Source organism: Amphichorda felina (genome assembly GCF_050947745.1).
Source record: "Amphichorda felina strain 45539 chromosome Unknown scaffold_2, whole genome shotgun sequence".
Classification (NCBI taxonomy): Eukaryota; Fungi; Ascomycota; class Sordariomycetes; order Hypocreales; family Bionectriaceae; genus Amphichorda; species Amphichorda felina.
In genome coordinates this window covers 1,581,343-1,597,076 of record NW_028145048.1, presented here as the reverse complement: position 1 = coordinate 1,597,076, position 15,734 = coordinate 1,581,343, and the positions used below count along the sequence as shown (strand labels likewise).

At 56.3% G+C, this 15,734-nt stretch overlaps 5 protein-coding genes and 1 non-coding gene across 6 annotated transcripts; 4 read left to right on the top strand and 2 right to left on the bottom strand.

The window, feature by feature from the left end:
- Positions 1–3,582: 3,582 nt before the first annotated feature.
- On the top strand, positions 3,583–6,470 carry CHS3_2 (chitin synthase class III; the record flags this gene model as incomplete). Its single annotated transcript, XM_083191521.1, has 3 exons — positions 3,583–3,684; positions 3,752–6,280; positions 6,333–6,470. 3 exons carry the CDS (start codon positions 3,583–3,585, stop codon positions 6,468–6,470), a joined length of 2,769 nt encoding a protein of 922 aa, XP_083052735.1.
- A 641-nt stretch (positions 6,471–7,111) lies between these two features.
- On the top strand, positions 7,112–7,913 carry UBC12 (NEDD8-conjugating protein UBC12; the record flags this gene model as incomplete). The annotated part of the gene is made up of 4 exons (XM_083191520.1): positions 7,112–7,132; positions 7,189–7,282; positions 7,370–7,659; positions 7,761–7,913. 4 exons carry the CDS (start codon positions 7,112–7,114, stop codon positions 7,911–7,913), a joined length of 558 nt encoding a protein of 185 aa, XP_083052734.1.
- A 1,411-nt stretch (positions 7,914–9,324) lies between these two features.
- Positions 9,325–10,853, top strand: ILV5 (ketol-acid reductoisomerase; the record flags this gene model as incomplete). The annotated part of the gene is made up of 5 exons (XM_083191519.1): positions 9,325–9,535; positions 9,629–9,660; positions 9,732–10,010; positions 10,081–10,748; positions 10,826–10,853. 5 exons carry the CDS (start codon positions 9,325–9,327, stop codon positions 10,851–10,853), a joined length of 1,218 nt encoding a protein of 405 aa, XP_083052733.1.
- A 569-nt stretch (positions 10,854–11,422) lies between these two features.
- Positions 11,423–12,680, top strand: ACO1O0_002041 (tryptophan synthase beta subunit-like PLP-dependent enzyme; the record flags this gene model as incomplete). Its single annotated transcript, XM_083191518.1, has 2 exons — positions 11,423–11,762; positions 11,842–12,680. 2 exons carry the CDS (start codon positions 11,423–11,425, stop codon positions 12,678–12,680), a joined length of 1,179 nt encoding a protein of 392 aa, XP_083052732.1.
- Positions 12,681–12,753: 73 nt separating this feature from the next.
- On the bottom strand, positions 12,754–14,254 carry ACO1O0_002040 (major facilitator superfamily domain-containing protein; the record flags this gene model as incomplete). The annotated part of the gene is made up of 2 exons (XM_083191517.1): positions 12,754–13,014; positions 13,073–14,254. The coding sequence occupies 2 exons, from the start codon at positions 14,252–14,254 to the stop codon at positions 12,754–12,756; spliced, it is 1,443 nt and encodes a 480-aa protein (XP_083052731.1).
- A 1,245-nt stretch (positions 14,255–15,499) lies between these two features.
- On the bottom strand, positions 15,500–15,584 carry ACO1O0_002039. The gene has a single exon. It is a non-coding gene; the product is annotated as a tRNA-Asn (tRNA).
- Positions 15,585–15,734: the final 150 nt, after the last annotated feature.

Genomic DNA, 15,734 nt, shown 5'->3' with positions numbered 1-15,734 from the left:
GGCGAGAGATTGGGGCTCCAGCCGGGTGGGCGCTTCGGGAAGTCGGGGATTCGTTGGTATGCGAGATATCCCCCGTGGATACTGCGGGTCGTAGTCGCGGATCGGGATGGGGATAAGAGCTGAATATAATGATGTTTTCGCGTTTGATATCCAAGTAATGCTCGTCGTGATGATAATGACCGAGAAATGCGATATCGAATGGTAAGATATAATAATGGGGAGAGGGTTGTCGTGAATACGTCGTAAAGACGGGGTGCGATCGCTGCGAAACGAGTGGATTCGGAGACTAGCTCGAATAATAAAGAAGAAAGCAGAATGTTAAATGGTTGAAGAGAAAGACATAACCGGCCAGGGCGACTGTCAGAGAAGGTGGGAACGCGATCGCAGTTCGGTCAAGGAGACGATAGACGACGGTCGGTTAGGTGTTGAAGGGGGGTTCAAGAGGACGAGGACGTGTAAGGACGGTCAGGCACAGGAATCAGGATTCAACGAGCGACGGGAACGGATAAACAGAGATGGGGAACGTGGATGGAGACGCAGGGAGGGAGACGATAGCACGACCACAGACGAAGACGGGGAGGGACTCGGGGGGGGGAGACGAGTCGGACCAGGAGAGGACGCCAGGACGGAGGCAGGCAAGCAGGCCCGATCCATGATGGGCCATCAGCCCCAATCGACCTTGCCGATGGAGCACAAACGGCCAGGGGCGCCAGCCGCTAGTGCCCTTTGGTGCAGACGAAACAATTTCAACAGAACGCCAAGTGGCAGACAGTGCAGCATGTCGCCTGGGCACGGACCGGTCTTGGCCCACAACAACCACTCCAAACGCGACTAGGAGCGCGTCCAGGCCGCCGTTGATGGCTGCGAGCCCTGGAATCACCTGCAGAAGACCGTGTCTGCTTTCCACACAAAGCCACGCGGCACACTGTGCGTCCTGGTCCACCTTGTCCCCTGTCCTTGGATCCCCTTTTCAGGGCGTTGGATGCCTCCATTGCCAGACCTTTGCGTGCCCAAGAACACGGCTTGTTTGAGGTTTGCCAAACGGTCCCAAAATGCGGCACTTTTTCTATGGTAATAGTACATACTCAGGTATCCGTACTACTGGTAGTATGTACAATGGCAGCCACGCTCAGCATTTGTACTTCAGTGCCCAGGGTCTCGAGAGTGCCTATCGGGAGTCCGGCTTTGTGTTATTTCGAACTCTGCCGCAGTGGCATGCCTTCCCTTTGAGGGTGCTTAATTTGACCGTACAGCGAATCACGGCGCCGGCCGGGCTCTTGTCTCGCTCCCACAGAAGCCACCAGATATTTGGGACAGAGTCCAGGCTCCGGTATTAATGAGTCGCTGATGGTGAATGTGATAATAAAACACACGCTGGAAATTTGAACAAGGCCGGCGGAATTATGCATCGGCCTTCTTCAAGGTCGCCAAGAGATCAAAGAGATCAAGAGCGATCTGGATCGGAGCTTGGACCGTTCATATTCAATAAAGCTGCATACATGGTAATAGTACTAGGAAGATCTCTGCCACTTAGTCTGATTTGCGTTGCTAGTCTATACTAAGATCTACGCCAAGGGTTGTTGATCATCTTTTTTATATCTTCTGGATGTATTTTGAGAGTTGAAGATTTGAAGGTCCCACGGATTTTTAAGGTGTGTAGGAGGCTTCCAGTTACTCTGTAACCCGCGAAATTTACGGTCTCTTGTCGACGTACGAGTACGTGCTGCTCCTCCAAGCTCTGGGTAACTTACGAGAAGTGAAGGGGAATAGACGTTCCTGTGAGCGCCTAAATGACTCTGTGCAGGTGCACAGAGTTAGGCGCTAGGTACATGTGGTACACGCAGTAATAGGTAGTACAAGAAGTATTACACCCATACCAGCGCGCGGCGTTTGGGCTTGAGACAATTGCCAGGTGGCAATGTTGTGTAACGTGTTGCACCAATAGTCTGGTGGTGTTGACTGTTGACGAACTGATCGTCGTTCAAAAAACTTAGGTCACGCGTGGTCTAATGTCTTTGTGGAACATAGCCGTGCCATTTCAGAGACATGAGGGAGGCTGTTGAAGACGGCTGTACGGATACTTCGTACGGATGGAGCATCCAGCTTATATAAGTTATCGGTGTTATTAAGAACCCTTTGGGCGATGACTCTCTGTATTCCTTAGAATATAGCAGTACCTATTCGGAAGCCTTTGAAATCACGCGAGGAGGCTTAGAGACGAGCAACCGCGAAATGTAGAGGTCAGATTGTGGCATCTGTATCCGTCTTTAGTACCTACCCATAGACATTGGACGGGCGCTGTGCGAGATTCTCGAGGAGACTGGTTAACCGGTCGGGTTGTGGCATAAGTTGTGGGGCGTTTGTGCCGTTCCAGTTTGCACCGTTGTTGCACCGCCTCCATCCGCAACACCAGCCCCACAAAGCATTCCAGGAAATCTGGCTCGCTGGCTCGCCTTATCCCGAGGAATGCTGCTATTTTTGGCACAGGGAGGCACAATGACGGAGCGCCCGTCAAGGCACGTCTTTGCCCTGACTAACGCCAAGCAGTCTCTTCAGAACATCATTGCATAGCTATCGTGAATTCACGATGATCTTGTTGGGGTGGCACTATTGCCCTCCTGATGTGAGGGTTTGGCCCAGTTCCTGGACTGTCAGAATTGTTTGTCCCCTTTACGAATAGAGGGAGTCCGAACTGTGTGGGCCAGCGTCGCCTGTCGTAAGCATTCTGTGGATCGGTTATTGGCTGGTCACAAAGGCCGCCTTTTCATGGCTGACAACGTGCCGTTGAGCCAACTCCTGTGTAGGCACTTCGCATGTTCGTACAGTGCAGTCTCCAGAGCATGTGTTTCAAGGCTCCTTGAACATTGGGGTAGGTACGGAGTGCCCGTCGGCTGTACGGATCGGTAGCGGAGCTTGGTACGGATAGCTGCTGTGTGCTAGTATGTAGCAGTATATGAAGGAGGAGGCAAATCAGGCATCATGCGCCCTGGCCGTTGGAGGCGCATTTGACCAGTTGCAGATCTGGACTGATCCAGTAGCTGTGAATTTGAAGACACGAGAAAAAAAAGAGGGCTGCATCACACCTCAGCCAACTGGCAGGACCAGCGCTGGTACAAAGTACAGGGGGCCCCAAGTGCCAGCATGGCAGCATGACCATGACGGCGCCGCGGTGGCTCAGCTTCCTCCACTGATTTTAGCGTCAGGGACCCCTTTCGTTTCTCGGTTCCCAGCCTCCACTGCCTTGAGCGCCTGAGGAGGAGCCTGCTGAAACAGGTGGAAAACATTTCGAGACGACAATCCCTCAAACCACTTTTCTTCTCCATCCCCCCATCCCCCTATCGACACCATCGTCGCCTGTTGCATCTCCTGCGTCGCTTTGCTCTATCCTCATTCTTTTCCTGCCCTCAAGGCTGCCCTTCGTTTGGGCCCGGGGCCTCATTTCGCGTCGTTGGCGTTCACCTTTTTTTTTTTTTGGACCCCGTTTGCCGATCGCGCAACGCTTCTGCTCTCCTTGTCCCCTATCCAGAACGCCTTCTCGCACTCGCTCCTCCGCCAGCCCAGAACCTTAAATAATTCGCAAAGATGGCATACAACGGCCAGGGCCAAGGCCAAGGCCAAGGCCATGGCCACGGTGGCCAGGAATATGGCGGAACCCCGATGCAGGACCTCCCTCCTGGCAGCTCAGTAAGTCGCCAGAGCACATGGCCCATCTTGATTCCCTTGGCATGCCTCCTAACGCTCGGTTTCGCAGTACCACCTTCCGCCCCAGGAGCACGAGGAGGAAGCCGGACGCTATCTCCTTAACGAGCCTCCGGCCCACGGCGGCTACGATCATGACAGACTGGGCGCTGCAACGCCTCCGGACCGACCTGTGTCAGCCTACAGTCTCACAGAGTCCTATGCTCCCGGTGCCGCCCAGACGCCCACTCCGGGACCTGGCTTCAACGACAACGGCTACGGCCAGTACAGCCTGGACCCCAATGGATTCAACACCCCTCGACCCATGTCGACTATGGAAGACGATGATGAGGACGACTGGATGCAACGCCAGATGCCAACCCAGCCCACCCGCAGCGGCCTCAAGCGCTTCAACACTCGAAAGATCAAGCTTGTTCAGGGTTCCGTCCTGAGCATCGATTACCCTGTGCCCAGTGCCATCAAGAATGCGGTCCAGCCCCGCTACCGCGACATTGAGGGCGGCAACGAGGAGTTCATGAAGATGCGCTACACGGCCGCCACCTGTGATCCCAACGACTTCACCCTGAAGAACGGTTACGATTTGCGACCCAGGATGTATAACAGACACACTGAACTGCTCATCGCCATCACTTACTACAACGAGGATAAGGTTCTGCTGGGCAGAACCCTCCACGGTGTGATGCAGAATATCCGAGATATTGTGAACCTCAAGAAATCGACCTTCTGGAATAAGGGTGGCCCGGCGTGGCAGAAGATTGTTGTCTGCCTTGTCTTTGACGGTATTGAGAAGACCGACAAGAACGTTCTGGACGTTCTGGCTACCATTGGTATTTACCAGGATGGTGTCATCAAGAAGGACGTTGACGGCAAGGAGACCGTCGCCCACATCTTCGAATATACCAGTCAGCTGTCCGTTACGCCTAACCAGCAGCTCATCCGCCCCACTGATGATGGTCCCAACAACCTGCCCCCCGTGCAGTTCATCTTCTGCTTGAAGCAGAAGAACAGCAAGAAGATCAACTCCCACCGCTGGCTCTTTAACGCCTTCGGTCGTATTCTCAACCCCGAGGTTACCCTCCTCATTGATGCCGGTACCAAACCTAGCCCCCGCTCGCTGCTTGCGCTCTGGGAGGGCTTCTACAATGACAAGGATCTTGGAGGAGCGTGTGGTGAAATTCACGCAATGCTGGGTAAGGGGGGCAAAAAGCTCTTCAACCCCCTGGTTGCTATCCAGAACTTCGAGTACAAGATCTCCAACATTCTCGATAAGCCCCTCGAGAGCTCCTTTGGTTACGTCTCCGTGTTGCCGGGTGCCTTCTCGGCGTACCGATTCCGCGCCATTATGGGCCGTCCCCTCGAGCAGTACTTCCACGGTGATCACACCCTATCCGCGGTGCTGGGTAAGAAGGGTATTGACGGGATGAATATCTTCAAGAAGAATATGTTCTTGGCCGAGGATCGAATCTTATGTTTCGAACTCGTCGCCAAGGCCGGCCAGAAGTGGCACTTGAGCTATATCAAGGCCGCCAAGGGTGAGACGGATGTGCCTGAAGGTGCGGCTGAGTTCATCAGCCAGCGTCGACGATGGCTTAACGGTTCCTTCGCCGCTACTCTCTACTCGCTGATGCACTTCGGTCGTATGTACAAGAGCGGTCACAACATCATCCGCATGTTCTTCTTCCATATCCAGCTGGTCTATAACTTCCTCAACACCCTCTTCTCCTGGTTCTCGCTTGCGTCCTACTATCTCACTACGACTGTCATCATGGATCTCGTCGGCACACCGTCCATCCCTTCGGCCTCGAGCTCTGAGAACCACGGTTGGCCTTTCGGCGATACGGCAACGCCGATCATCAACGCGCTCCTCAAGTACCTGTATCTGGCTTTCGTCATCCTGCAGTTCCTCCTGGCTTTGGGTAACAGACCCAAGGGTTCTCAGTTTACCTACATCGGCTCATTCATGATCTTTGGTCTCGTCCAGGGCTACATCATGGTCCTGTCCATGTATCTCGTCGTGCGAGCCTTTATCAAGTCGCCCATAGAGGATCAGATCTCCCTGGATTCGGGCGAGGACTTTGTTCGAAGCTTCTTCTCTGGGTCCGGCGCTGCTGGTGTCATCATCATTGCCCTCATTACCATCTACGGTCTCAACTTCATTGCTTCCTTCTTGTACCTCGACCCCTGGCACATGTTCCACTCATTCCCCCAGTATCTGATTCTCATGTCGACATACATCAACATTCTCATGGTGTACGCCTTCAACAACTGGCATGATGTTTCTTGGGGTACCAAGGGCTCAGACAAGGCTGAGGCCCTGCCTTCCGCGACTGTCACCAAGGGAGAAAAGGACGAGGCTGTTGTCGAAGAAATCGAGAAAGAACAGGAAGATATCGACAGCCATTTCGAGCAGACTGTACGTCGCGCTCTTGCGCCTTACAAGGAGGCGGAGAGTATCGAGAAGAAGGACGTGGAGGACTCGTACAAGTCTTTCCGAACGGGCCTGGTCGTCACGTGGCTATTCTCGAACATCCTTCTTGTCGTTGCTATTACAAGTGACAACTTCAATTCGTTTGGTATCGGGGTAAGTACTTGCAGCAGGATGGTTCATTTCTTTGACACTAACCAAATCGCAGAGCTCTCCGTCAGTCCGTACCGCCACCTTCTTCAAGTTCCTGCTGTACTCCACGGCCGTGCTCTCCGTCATCCGTTTTATTGGCTTCCTCTGGTTCTTGGGCAAGACTGGTCTCATGTGCTGCTTCGCAAGGAGGTAAGCACCAGCTGTGGAGCAGCTGCGTCTAGAAAATCAAAAGGAGTCCCAGCGGGCATCATAAGCGGTGTAAACATTAACAAATTGGTTCTATTTGGAGATACCTCGATGTTTAAACACATTCTGTTTGGGTACAATGTATGGCATTTGCAGTGAGAGTTATTAGGGAAGGAAGTTTTCTGTAGATAGGCCGGGTCAAGGAAACCCTGCCAGTTATGACATTTAATAGCCTTATTGAAAACCGTGCCTCTAGATCTAAACCCAAACACAGGTGCTCCTAATACTAGAAGCCTCATGTGTTAGACGTGAAGCTTGAAATTTCATGTGAAGGGAGTGGCGGGAAATCCTCGGCGCTTCCATAGCTGCGCTTATCTTATCGGGCAGGAAGCGTTGACGCCCAGTGATACATGATGAGCGAGGCTGATAGGCAGCACAGCCTGCCATCAGGCAACTATTCAGCCTTTCTTGCGCTTTCCATGCGTCTTACGAATGCAAACACTTGCTCCCAGAACATCTTCCACGGTCAAACGAAAGTTCCAAAGGAGTCTGAATCATAGACTTTCACTCCCCCTCCCCCCCCACTGCGAACAAGGACCTCACCGGTGAACCATCCGAGCCGCCCCGCGTGGCACCCCGCCAACAAAGATGTTGAAAATATGGTCGATGGTAGGCAGATCACAATAATATGGCTGCGAAGGCGGAGCGCTTACGGCATGATTTAGAAAAAGGAGCAGAAGGAGGCTGAGAATGCCGAAGGGCAAGCCAGCGGAGGCAGGAAGAAGAAGGTGACGGCAGCGCAGCTACGCGTGCAGAAAGGTGAGCTTTGACACGACCGACACCATGGCCCCTTGGAGAAGCGCGGAGAGCTGACCAGAGCGCCTGGGTGTGCGCACGTGTGTACAGATCTGTCGGAGCTTTCCCTCGGCACGACGATGGAGACCATCTTCGACGACCCCGACGACATCCTCAACTTTGTCCTCAAGATCGAGCCGGACGAGGGCATGTATAAGAATGGCCGGTTCACATTCGACTTCAACATTAACCAGAACTTCCCGCACGACCCGCCCAAGGTGCGCTGCCGGGAGAAGATCTACCACCCCAACATCGACCTCGAGGGCAAGGTGTGCCTGAACATTCTGCGGGAGGACTGGAAGCCGGTGCTCAATCTAAACGCAGTTATAGTGGGCCTCCAGGTAAGATCCGTCAGAATCCTTTCCCGGGGGTTTGCATCTGCATAGAGGCGCCTCTGGATCAGAATATGCGATTAGCATATGCTAACGCTTTCCCGGGACAGTTCCTATTCCTCGAGCCGAACGCTTCCGACCCGCTGAACAAGGAGGCGGCCGATGACCTGCGGAACAACAGGGAGGGTTTCAGGCGAAATGTGAGGACGGCGATGGGCGGCGGGATGGTCAAGAGCCAGCAGTACGACCGTGTCCTCAAGTAACTTGCGCCGAGGGGCGCTCTGGGGATTATGATACCAACGACGCAGACATTTTGGGGCTCCGGGTATATAGACTGCGGGAGGGCTAGATGTCACAATGATAACGGGTCTACGACGCATACACCATAGAGGCGGCGGCGGGTTGCATCGCCTGGCATCTACCTTGGGCACATGGACCTTAAGGAGCTGTGATATAGAGGCTAGTTAGGTAGTTGGGGTATAAGTTGGGGGACGGGAGAGATTGGTGAATATGGGCAAGCGACTGTTTGTTTCTGCTTCTTGGTTCCTCTGTTGCCGCTCGCCGAGAACTACGGCGGGGGTCTTGGTTGAAGCCACCTATGAGCCGCCCAGATCCTTCGCGCTTCTACCAGCCTTTTGAATGTCTCATACATGGCATTGAGCTCGACCGGGGAAAGAGATATGTCTTTAGTACCATGTTGCGCGGTGAATTAATTCTGGCACTAGGGAGATGTCCAAGCTATGTGACTATTTTCTTTGCTCGCCGGCGAGGCATCGGACGGAGTGTGTAGGGTAGTAGTATCTCCAAGCTTGCTGGATTATGGGGTTTGGTATACTGTTAGAATGTGGACTCGCGGACGAAATGACTCGCTCGCGACTACAAGAGCCGAACTCGGATCGGGCTCTACTGGCGGCGCTGGGGCAAGGCCGATCACGTCAGGTTGGAGCCAGTCATAGGCTCGGAGCCGCGACATTTCTTCAGCGCGTCGAGTAATGGGCAGGTAAGGTGGTAGTGGTACTCGAGTGTCTCGGGGATGTTTTTGGTCGTTGGTCTCATGTTCGTACGAGTTCGAGGACAAGCTGCAACCCTTCCATGCACGAGTATTACCTACTCAGGTTACGTGAGGCTTGGTCGACTCCAGCATCTGATGTGGGAACAGGCGGAGCACAGATGGCCGGCTGGCAGGCAATACAGTGGGGGGCTCTCCCGTCCATGGCGACACTGGCCGGGTGGTTCACTGGTTGCTGGAGCACCAAGGGGGTGGACTCGCCTGAGGCTCAGACGGTGGACTAGGAGCTTCACGACCTGGAAGTTCACAGGGCCCGTGGGGGACGCTGGACCCACTGGGAGCTACGTCGTACAGTTCTGCCGAGGGCGGTGGTTGGACGGCTGGGCGGTCAGGGGCTCCGGGGGCGGTCAGTGGGAGGCCAGGCAGCCAGTCAGAGGCGACGTTTTGGCAGCACAGCACTTCACGCAGCGGACTCAGAGACTCCGGTTCGCGGAGCGCAGGCTGAGGGTTTTCCCTGGAGCAGCGCTAGCGAAAACCTGGGTCCGACCACCGGCTGCAGCTCACCTCCAAACTTTCTCTCGCCAAACCGTCGGTCTGGAAACCTTCTTCCCTTCCTCTCCCTCTGCACTCTCACAGCATCCCAAATCCCCTCCAAATCCATCACAATGGCCTCCCGAAGCTTCTCCAAGTCTGCCCGCTCGCCATTGGCCCGCCAATTGGCCGCTCCTCGCGTCCAGCAGCGCACCTTCATCGCTGCCCGCAACCTGGTCCGCGCTGGCGCTGTCGCCGCCCGCCCTGCCGTTGCCGGCCCTGCCCAGCAGCAGATCCGCGGTGTCAAGACCATTGACTTCGCCGGCTCCAAGGAGGACGTCTATGGTGAGAGAACCCACCAAAAACCTCCATCCTGCCAGCATTGGCTGAGATGAGAGGGGCACATGTGCGTGTAGCTAACCGCGGGAATGTATGCAGAGCGTGCCGACTGGCCCCAGGAGAAGCTCCTTGTGAGTCAAAATTTCCGGCGTAGCAGCCCCTGGTATGCTGCAAGATGAACTGACCCGACCCCCCCCTTTAGGACTACTTCAAGAACGACACTCTTGCCCTCATCGGCTATGGCTCCCAGGGCCACGGCCAGGGCCTGAACCTGCGCGACAACGGCCTCAACGTCATCGTCGGTGTCCGCAAGAACGGCAAGTCCTGGAAGGATGCCATCCAGGATGGCTGGGTCCCCGGAAAGAACCTCTTCGATGTCGATGAGGCCATCTCCCGCGGTACCATCGTCATGAACCTTCTCTCCGACGCCGCCCAGTCTGAGACCTGGCCCGCCATCAAGCCCCAGCTGACCAAGGGAAAGGTTCGTAGTTTCTAACCCTTAGGCGGTGTTGTTCCAAACGGCATGGATGAAACTAACATGCGTGGTTCAGACCCTGTACTTCTCCCACGGCTTCTCCCCCGTCTTCAAGGATATCACCAAGGTTGATATCCCCAAGGACATTGATGTCATCCTCTGCGCCCCCAAGGGCTCTGGCCGCACTGTCCGCACTCTCTTCCGCGAGGGCCGCGGTATCAACTCGTCCTTCGCCGTCTTCCAGGACGTCACTGGCCACGCCAAGGAGAAGGCCATTGCCCTCGGTGTCGCCATCGGCTCCGGCTACCTGTACGAGACCACCTTCGAGAAGGAGGTCTACTCCGACCTGTACGGTGAGCGCGGCTGCCTCATGGGTGGCATCCACGGCATGTTCCTCGCCCAGTACGAGGTTCTCCGTGAGCAGGGCCACAGCCCCAGCGAGGCTTTCAACGAGACCGTCGAGGAGGCCACTCAGTCCCTGTACCCTCTGATCGGTGCCAACGGCATGGACTGGATGTTCGAGGCCTGCTCGACCACCGCCCGCCGCGGTGCCATCGACTGGACCCCCAAGTTCAAGGACGCCCTGAAGCCCGTCTTCAACGACCTGTACAAGTCTGTCAAGGATGGCACCGAGACCCGCCGCTCTCTCGAGTACAACGGCCAGCCCGACTACCGTGCGAAGTACGAGGCCGAGATGGAGGAGATCCGCGGCCTGGAGATCTGGAGGGCCGGCAAGGCTGTCCGGTAAGTCTAGACCCTTCACACCCCCACAGCCCCCTTCTGTCAATTGCGCCCTTGATGCTAACCCGACATTGCAACAGCGCTCTCCGCCCCGAGAACCAGAAGTAAGGACCAGGCTATGAAAAAACGGGTTGACGTGGTGGGGGATCTTGGCGCGATGTATCTGCAGTTGGAATTAAGGGAGCTGGGCTTGTTCAAATACCGAAGTTTGGCTTTATAAAAGCTGTGCAATACCAATGGAGTCCTTTGGATTAACCTACTTTACCTGACGTGTCCCGCCATGCTCGTATCTCGCGAACTGAGCCGTGAAACGATTGTGCATGAGAGCTCTCAGCGCCGATTCTCGGCCACCAAGCTGCACAGAGCTAATTGCCGCAACAGGCAGGCCGTTGGCCGGCGAGACATGGCTCTCCACATGGTTGTGCGCCCTGCCAATGTCAGTGTACGTAACTATTGGGACTCTTCTCCGTTCTACGGATTTCTTTGGTTGGGCTCTGATTTCCCCGTGATGCATATGAAAATAGATATATAAGTCCTTCAGAATCAAGCTATTCTCATATTTCATACCCGCAGTATCATCTCCACACATAAACAACAAGACTCAAACCCCTAAAAGAAGACAAGAAAGATAGACAGACGGAACAAAACAGAACAGAACAGACAGAGACAGAGACACCATGGCCGACCTCTCGACGACGCTCCCGCTGACCCGCGAGTCGGTGATCGAGGCCCACAAGCTGGTGAAGCCTCACGTCCACCGCACGCCGGTGCTGACGAACCGCACGCTGACGGACCTGGCGTCGACGCCCCGCGCGGCCGAGGACCTCGTGGGCACGCGGTGGGAGGGCAGGACGCCCGCCAAGCCCGTCCTGCGCCTGTGGTTCAAGTGCGAGAACCTGCAGCGCATCGGCGCCTTCAAGGCCCGCGGGGCGTTCCACGCCATCGAGAGGCTCAAGATGGAGCCCGGGTGGGTGGAGGGCGGTGGCAAGGAACGGGGCGTCGTGACGCACAGCTCTGGTAATACTTGCGTCCTCTTCGTTGCCCGACTGCCTGTGGCTGTGGGATGATGGAATCATTGACTAACGCATCAAACCAGGAAACCATGCGCAGGCCCTGGCCCTGGCGGCCCAGGAGAACGGCATCAAGGCGCACATCGTGATGCCCGAGATCTCCATCCCCCAGAAGATTGCCGGGACCAGGGGCTACAGGGCCAACGTGGTCTTCAGCGGCAGCACGAGCGTGGAGCGCGAGGCCGTGGCGGCCCGCGTCATCGCCGAGACGGGCGCGCGCATGGTGCCGCCCTACGACCACCCGGACATCATGCTCGGGCAGGGCACCATGGGGCTGGAGCTGCAGGAGCAGGTGGCGGCCGTGATGGACGGCGACGAGGAGGCGGCGGGCTCGGCAGGGTTCCTGAAGGCGCCGGAGACGAGGGAGGCTGCACGGCCGGGCAAGGGCCTGGACGCCATCATGACGCCGTGCGGTGGCGGAGGGATGCTCTCGGGCGTGGCGCTGAGCTGCGAGGGCACGGGGATCCGCGTCTTCGGGGCAGAGCCATCGTTCCAGGGCGCCGACGATGCCAAGCGCGGGTACGAGGCTGGGCAGCGCGTCGAGGCGGTCAAGTCGCTGACCGTGGCCGACGGACTGCGCACGCCCGTCGGCAAGTACCCCTGGAGCGTCATCTACGAGCGGCGGCTGGTGTCAGGCTTCTACAGCGTGACCGAGGAGGAGATTAAGGCTGCCATGCGCCTGGTGCTGGAGCGGTTCAAGATGGTCGTCGAGGCCAGCGCGTGCGTCCCGCTGGCGGTTGCGCTGTTTGACGAGGACTTCCGGGCCATGGTGGAGAGGGAGGCGGGCGAGGAGGGCTGGGATCTGGGCCTCGTGTTTAGCGGAGGCAATGTGGGCGCCGATGCCATCGGGAGGCTGTTTGCTTGAGATCTATGAGATCTATGAGATCTATGTGTCATGGTGATATGAAGCAAAACGCCTAGTACGCATGATGACCTGACTAGAGCTTCGCCAGCTCCTCATCCATCTTCTTCCTCCACCGCTGCGCATTCCTCCTCAGTGTCCAGATGCCCAGGAAGCCAAAGACCAGGCAGAAGATGCAGATGATGGTGAAGACCCAGCCCACGCCCATGGCATTGATCCAGGGGTTGGCGACCACGGTGCCGATGCAGGTGAGGATGTTGCGCACAAAGTTGTTGACCGCCACGCCCGCCGAGCTCTTCTTGCGGACGAACTCGGTGAGCATGGTCGTTGCCGCGGCCTGGAGCGATATTAATAGGTGAAACATTTGGAACATGTCCGTGTGTGCCAAGACTTACAAAGACGAGCATCGAAGACACGCCAAAGAGGAACAGCCCAATCGAGGGCACGATCCAGTGGATGCCGTACCGCAGCGTCCAGCCGAATAGAAGCAGCGATAGGGGGTATGTGGCGTTGGCTATCCAAGTATTCTCCCGCATGCGGTCCTCAGGCAGCAGGATCAGCTTGCCGTGTTCATCGTACCGGTTGGCCTTCTTGGCCTCCCGGGTCATGATCTTGTCGATCCACTTGCCGCCAAAGACGGACGCCACGATGTACCCCAGGCCCGCCGGGATATACAGCAGGCCCACGATGAGCTGGCTGAAGTTGTATGGCGGGGCAGAGAAGCCCTGCTGGATGGCGACGTTGCCGACGTATAGTGACCCAAAGGCGATGGCCGCGACAAGGACCGTGATGGCCACGGGTGGGAAGCGCAGGAAGAGAACGACGCTGAGGGGGTCGATGATGAAGCGCTTGAAGGCGGCCGCAAACCTGCTGGTCTGGACCCTAACCGACTCGGTCGTTGTCATCCTCCTCAGGTCTGCACCCTGCTGTTGCTCCTGGACCGCCACCTCGTCTACCCTCTTGCGGGCAAGCGTCTCGGGGAGCGAGAACAGGAGCATCAGGAAGCAGCAGAGGCCGTAGATGGCGAGGAACCACATGGTGGACTGCCACCCCAGCTCCTGGGTGAGGATGCCGCCAAAGATGGGAGCGAGCAGGGGCCCCAGCAGGGGGCCGAGGTAGAAGATGCTCATGGCGCGGCCGCGCTCAAACGACTCCCAGATGTCGGCGATGGTGCCGGCTCCCACAGCCTGGACACTGGCAGAGGCGCCGCCGCTGCACATGCGGAAGACGATGAACATGGGCATGTTGGTGCTGACGGCGCTGAGGACGGAGAAGATGACAAAGAGGGCGAAGGAGCTGAGGTAGATGGTGCGGCGGCCCAGCTGCTCCGAGAAGGAGGACCACCAGAGCGGGAAGATGGACATGCTGAGCATGTACAGGGCGATGGACAGGTTGGTGATGGTCTGGCTGGCATGGAGCTCGGCCGACAGAGCAGGCAGGGCGGCTGTGGAAGACGAGTCAACATGGAGAGCAACAACAACAATCTTGGCCTCCGAGGTCTCAACGTACGGAAGACAATGGAGGAGCCCATGGGCGCTGCGGCCGTGGCGAGAGATATGACGGTCGTGATGGTCCATTTGGTCGAGTCCTTGTAGTCGTAAGGCCGCCCAACCTCTGGCACCAAGGCGAGCCTCGCAAACAAGCCTCTTCGTTTTGCGCGAGGAACAATTGTCAGGGGCCGGGAGCGGGTGGAAGAAGCTCTTGACCTTGATCTGGTCCGGCATGGCGAGCACAGCACCCCAGAAGGTTCGCCTACAGTAGCCGCAGAAACCAGGTCATTCTGGTTGTCAGACGACGCCTTCTCGTCTCTCTTGGAGCTGTCATCATCATAATCTTCATCGTCCACGTCGTCGTGATGACTGGCTGTTCTTGAATCATGAGTTTCCGGGTGTCCACCGTCAGAACTGCAGCGCCTGACATGGCCCTTTTCTAGATCGATGTTGCCCGTCATGGCTTACCAAAATCGATCGGGATCGGTCTTGTTGGGAGGTCTGAGTTGTGGTGTAAGTCCAAGTATACGAGGTGTATATCGTGCAAGAAAGCTCACCGTGTGCAGAGGTTAGATGTCAGCAAACAAACAATCGGCACAGAAATTAGACATTAAACACATTGGCTATGCTGCCACGGATGGTTTGAGGAAAAGAGAAGCACAGAAGTCTTCTCTGGCAGCGAGGGAGCGCGTTGGTCTTGGAGACTGGAAACGGCAGGTGGAGGTGGGACGGGCGGCCTTCCCTGGGTCTTGGAAAACCGGAGCCCCTTGGAACTTGTCTGACCTCGCCGCGTAACATGTCCAGAGACACTAATACACTATTTGGACGAACCGACAACTGCGAGCAATCTGTACTTGTACGGCAGCGCTGGGTAGTGGGCGAGTTGGGATCCCTGGAGCAAGCTGGGGGACCGGGTATAACGGCATCAGGAGTCACCAATTCGGCATTCAGAGTCGATTGTGGTATACTTCGGGGCGCCATCGGACCTCGACCGGTGACCGCCAGGAGCATTACTCATCGCCACCGGCTGCTGTATTCGTACATGGTCAATGATGGGGGCGGGGCCTGAATGGTGTCAGTAGAAAACTCATCCGTTGGGTCAAAAAAGCTTGGCGAAGAGGGAAGAGACCAAACAGACGTTGGTTTCCGGGGTTAAGACATCGTTGAAAACGGGTGCCGAGGCATGCCCAGTTCCAACGACACCAACCAATCAACGGGAGGTTTAAGGTTAAAGAACAAAAAGAAAGCCCAGTGGTCCTCGGCAGAAGACAGGATGGGGGTGTTCCACCATGGAGGGAGCCTAAAGGAGGCGAAAAAGAGCAAAAAAAGAAACTCCCCCGGACAGGATCGAACTGTCGATCTTCCGGTTGCCAATTGAATAACAGCCGGACGCCTTAGCCAGCTGGGCCACGGAGGAAGGTGGTTGTTAGGGAGGAAGCTCCCTAGCTGGTCATGCCTGGTCGTTTGTTAATTCACACTAAGAGGACCAGTTCCACAAAGCCAACTCGGCCCATTCTGCATTCGTCTCATGCCTGGAACATGCATGAAGCAAGCCAAGAGACCCCGA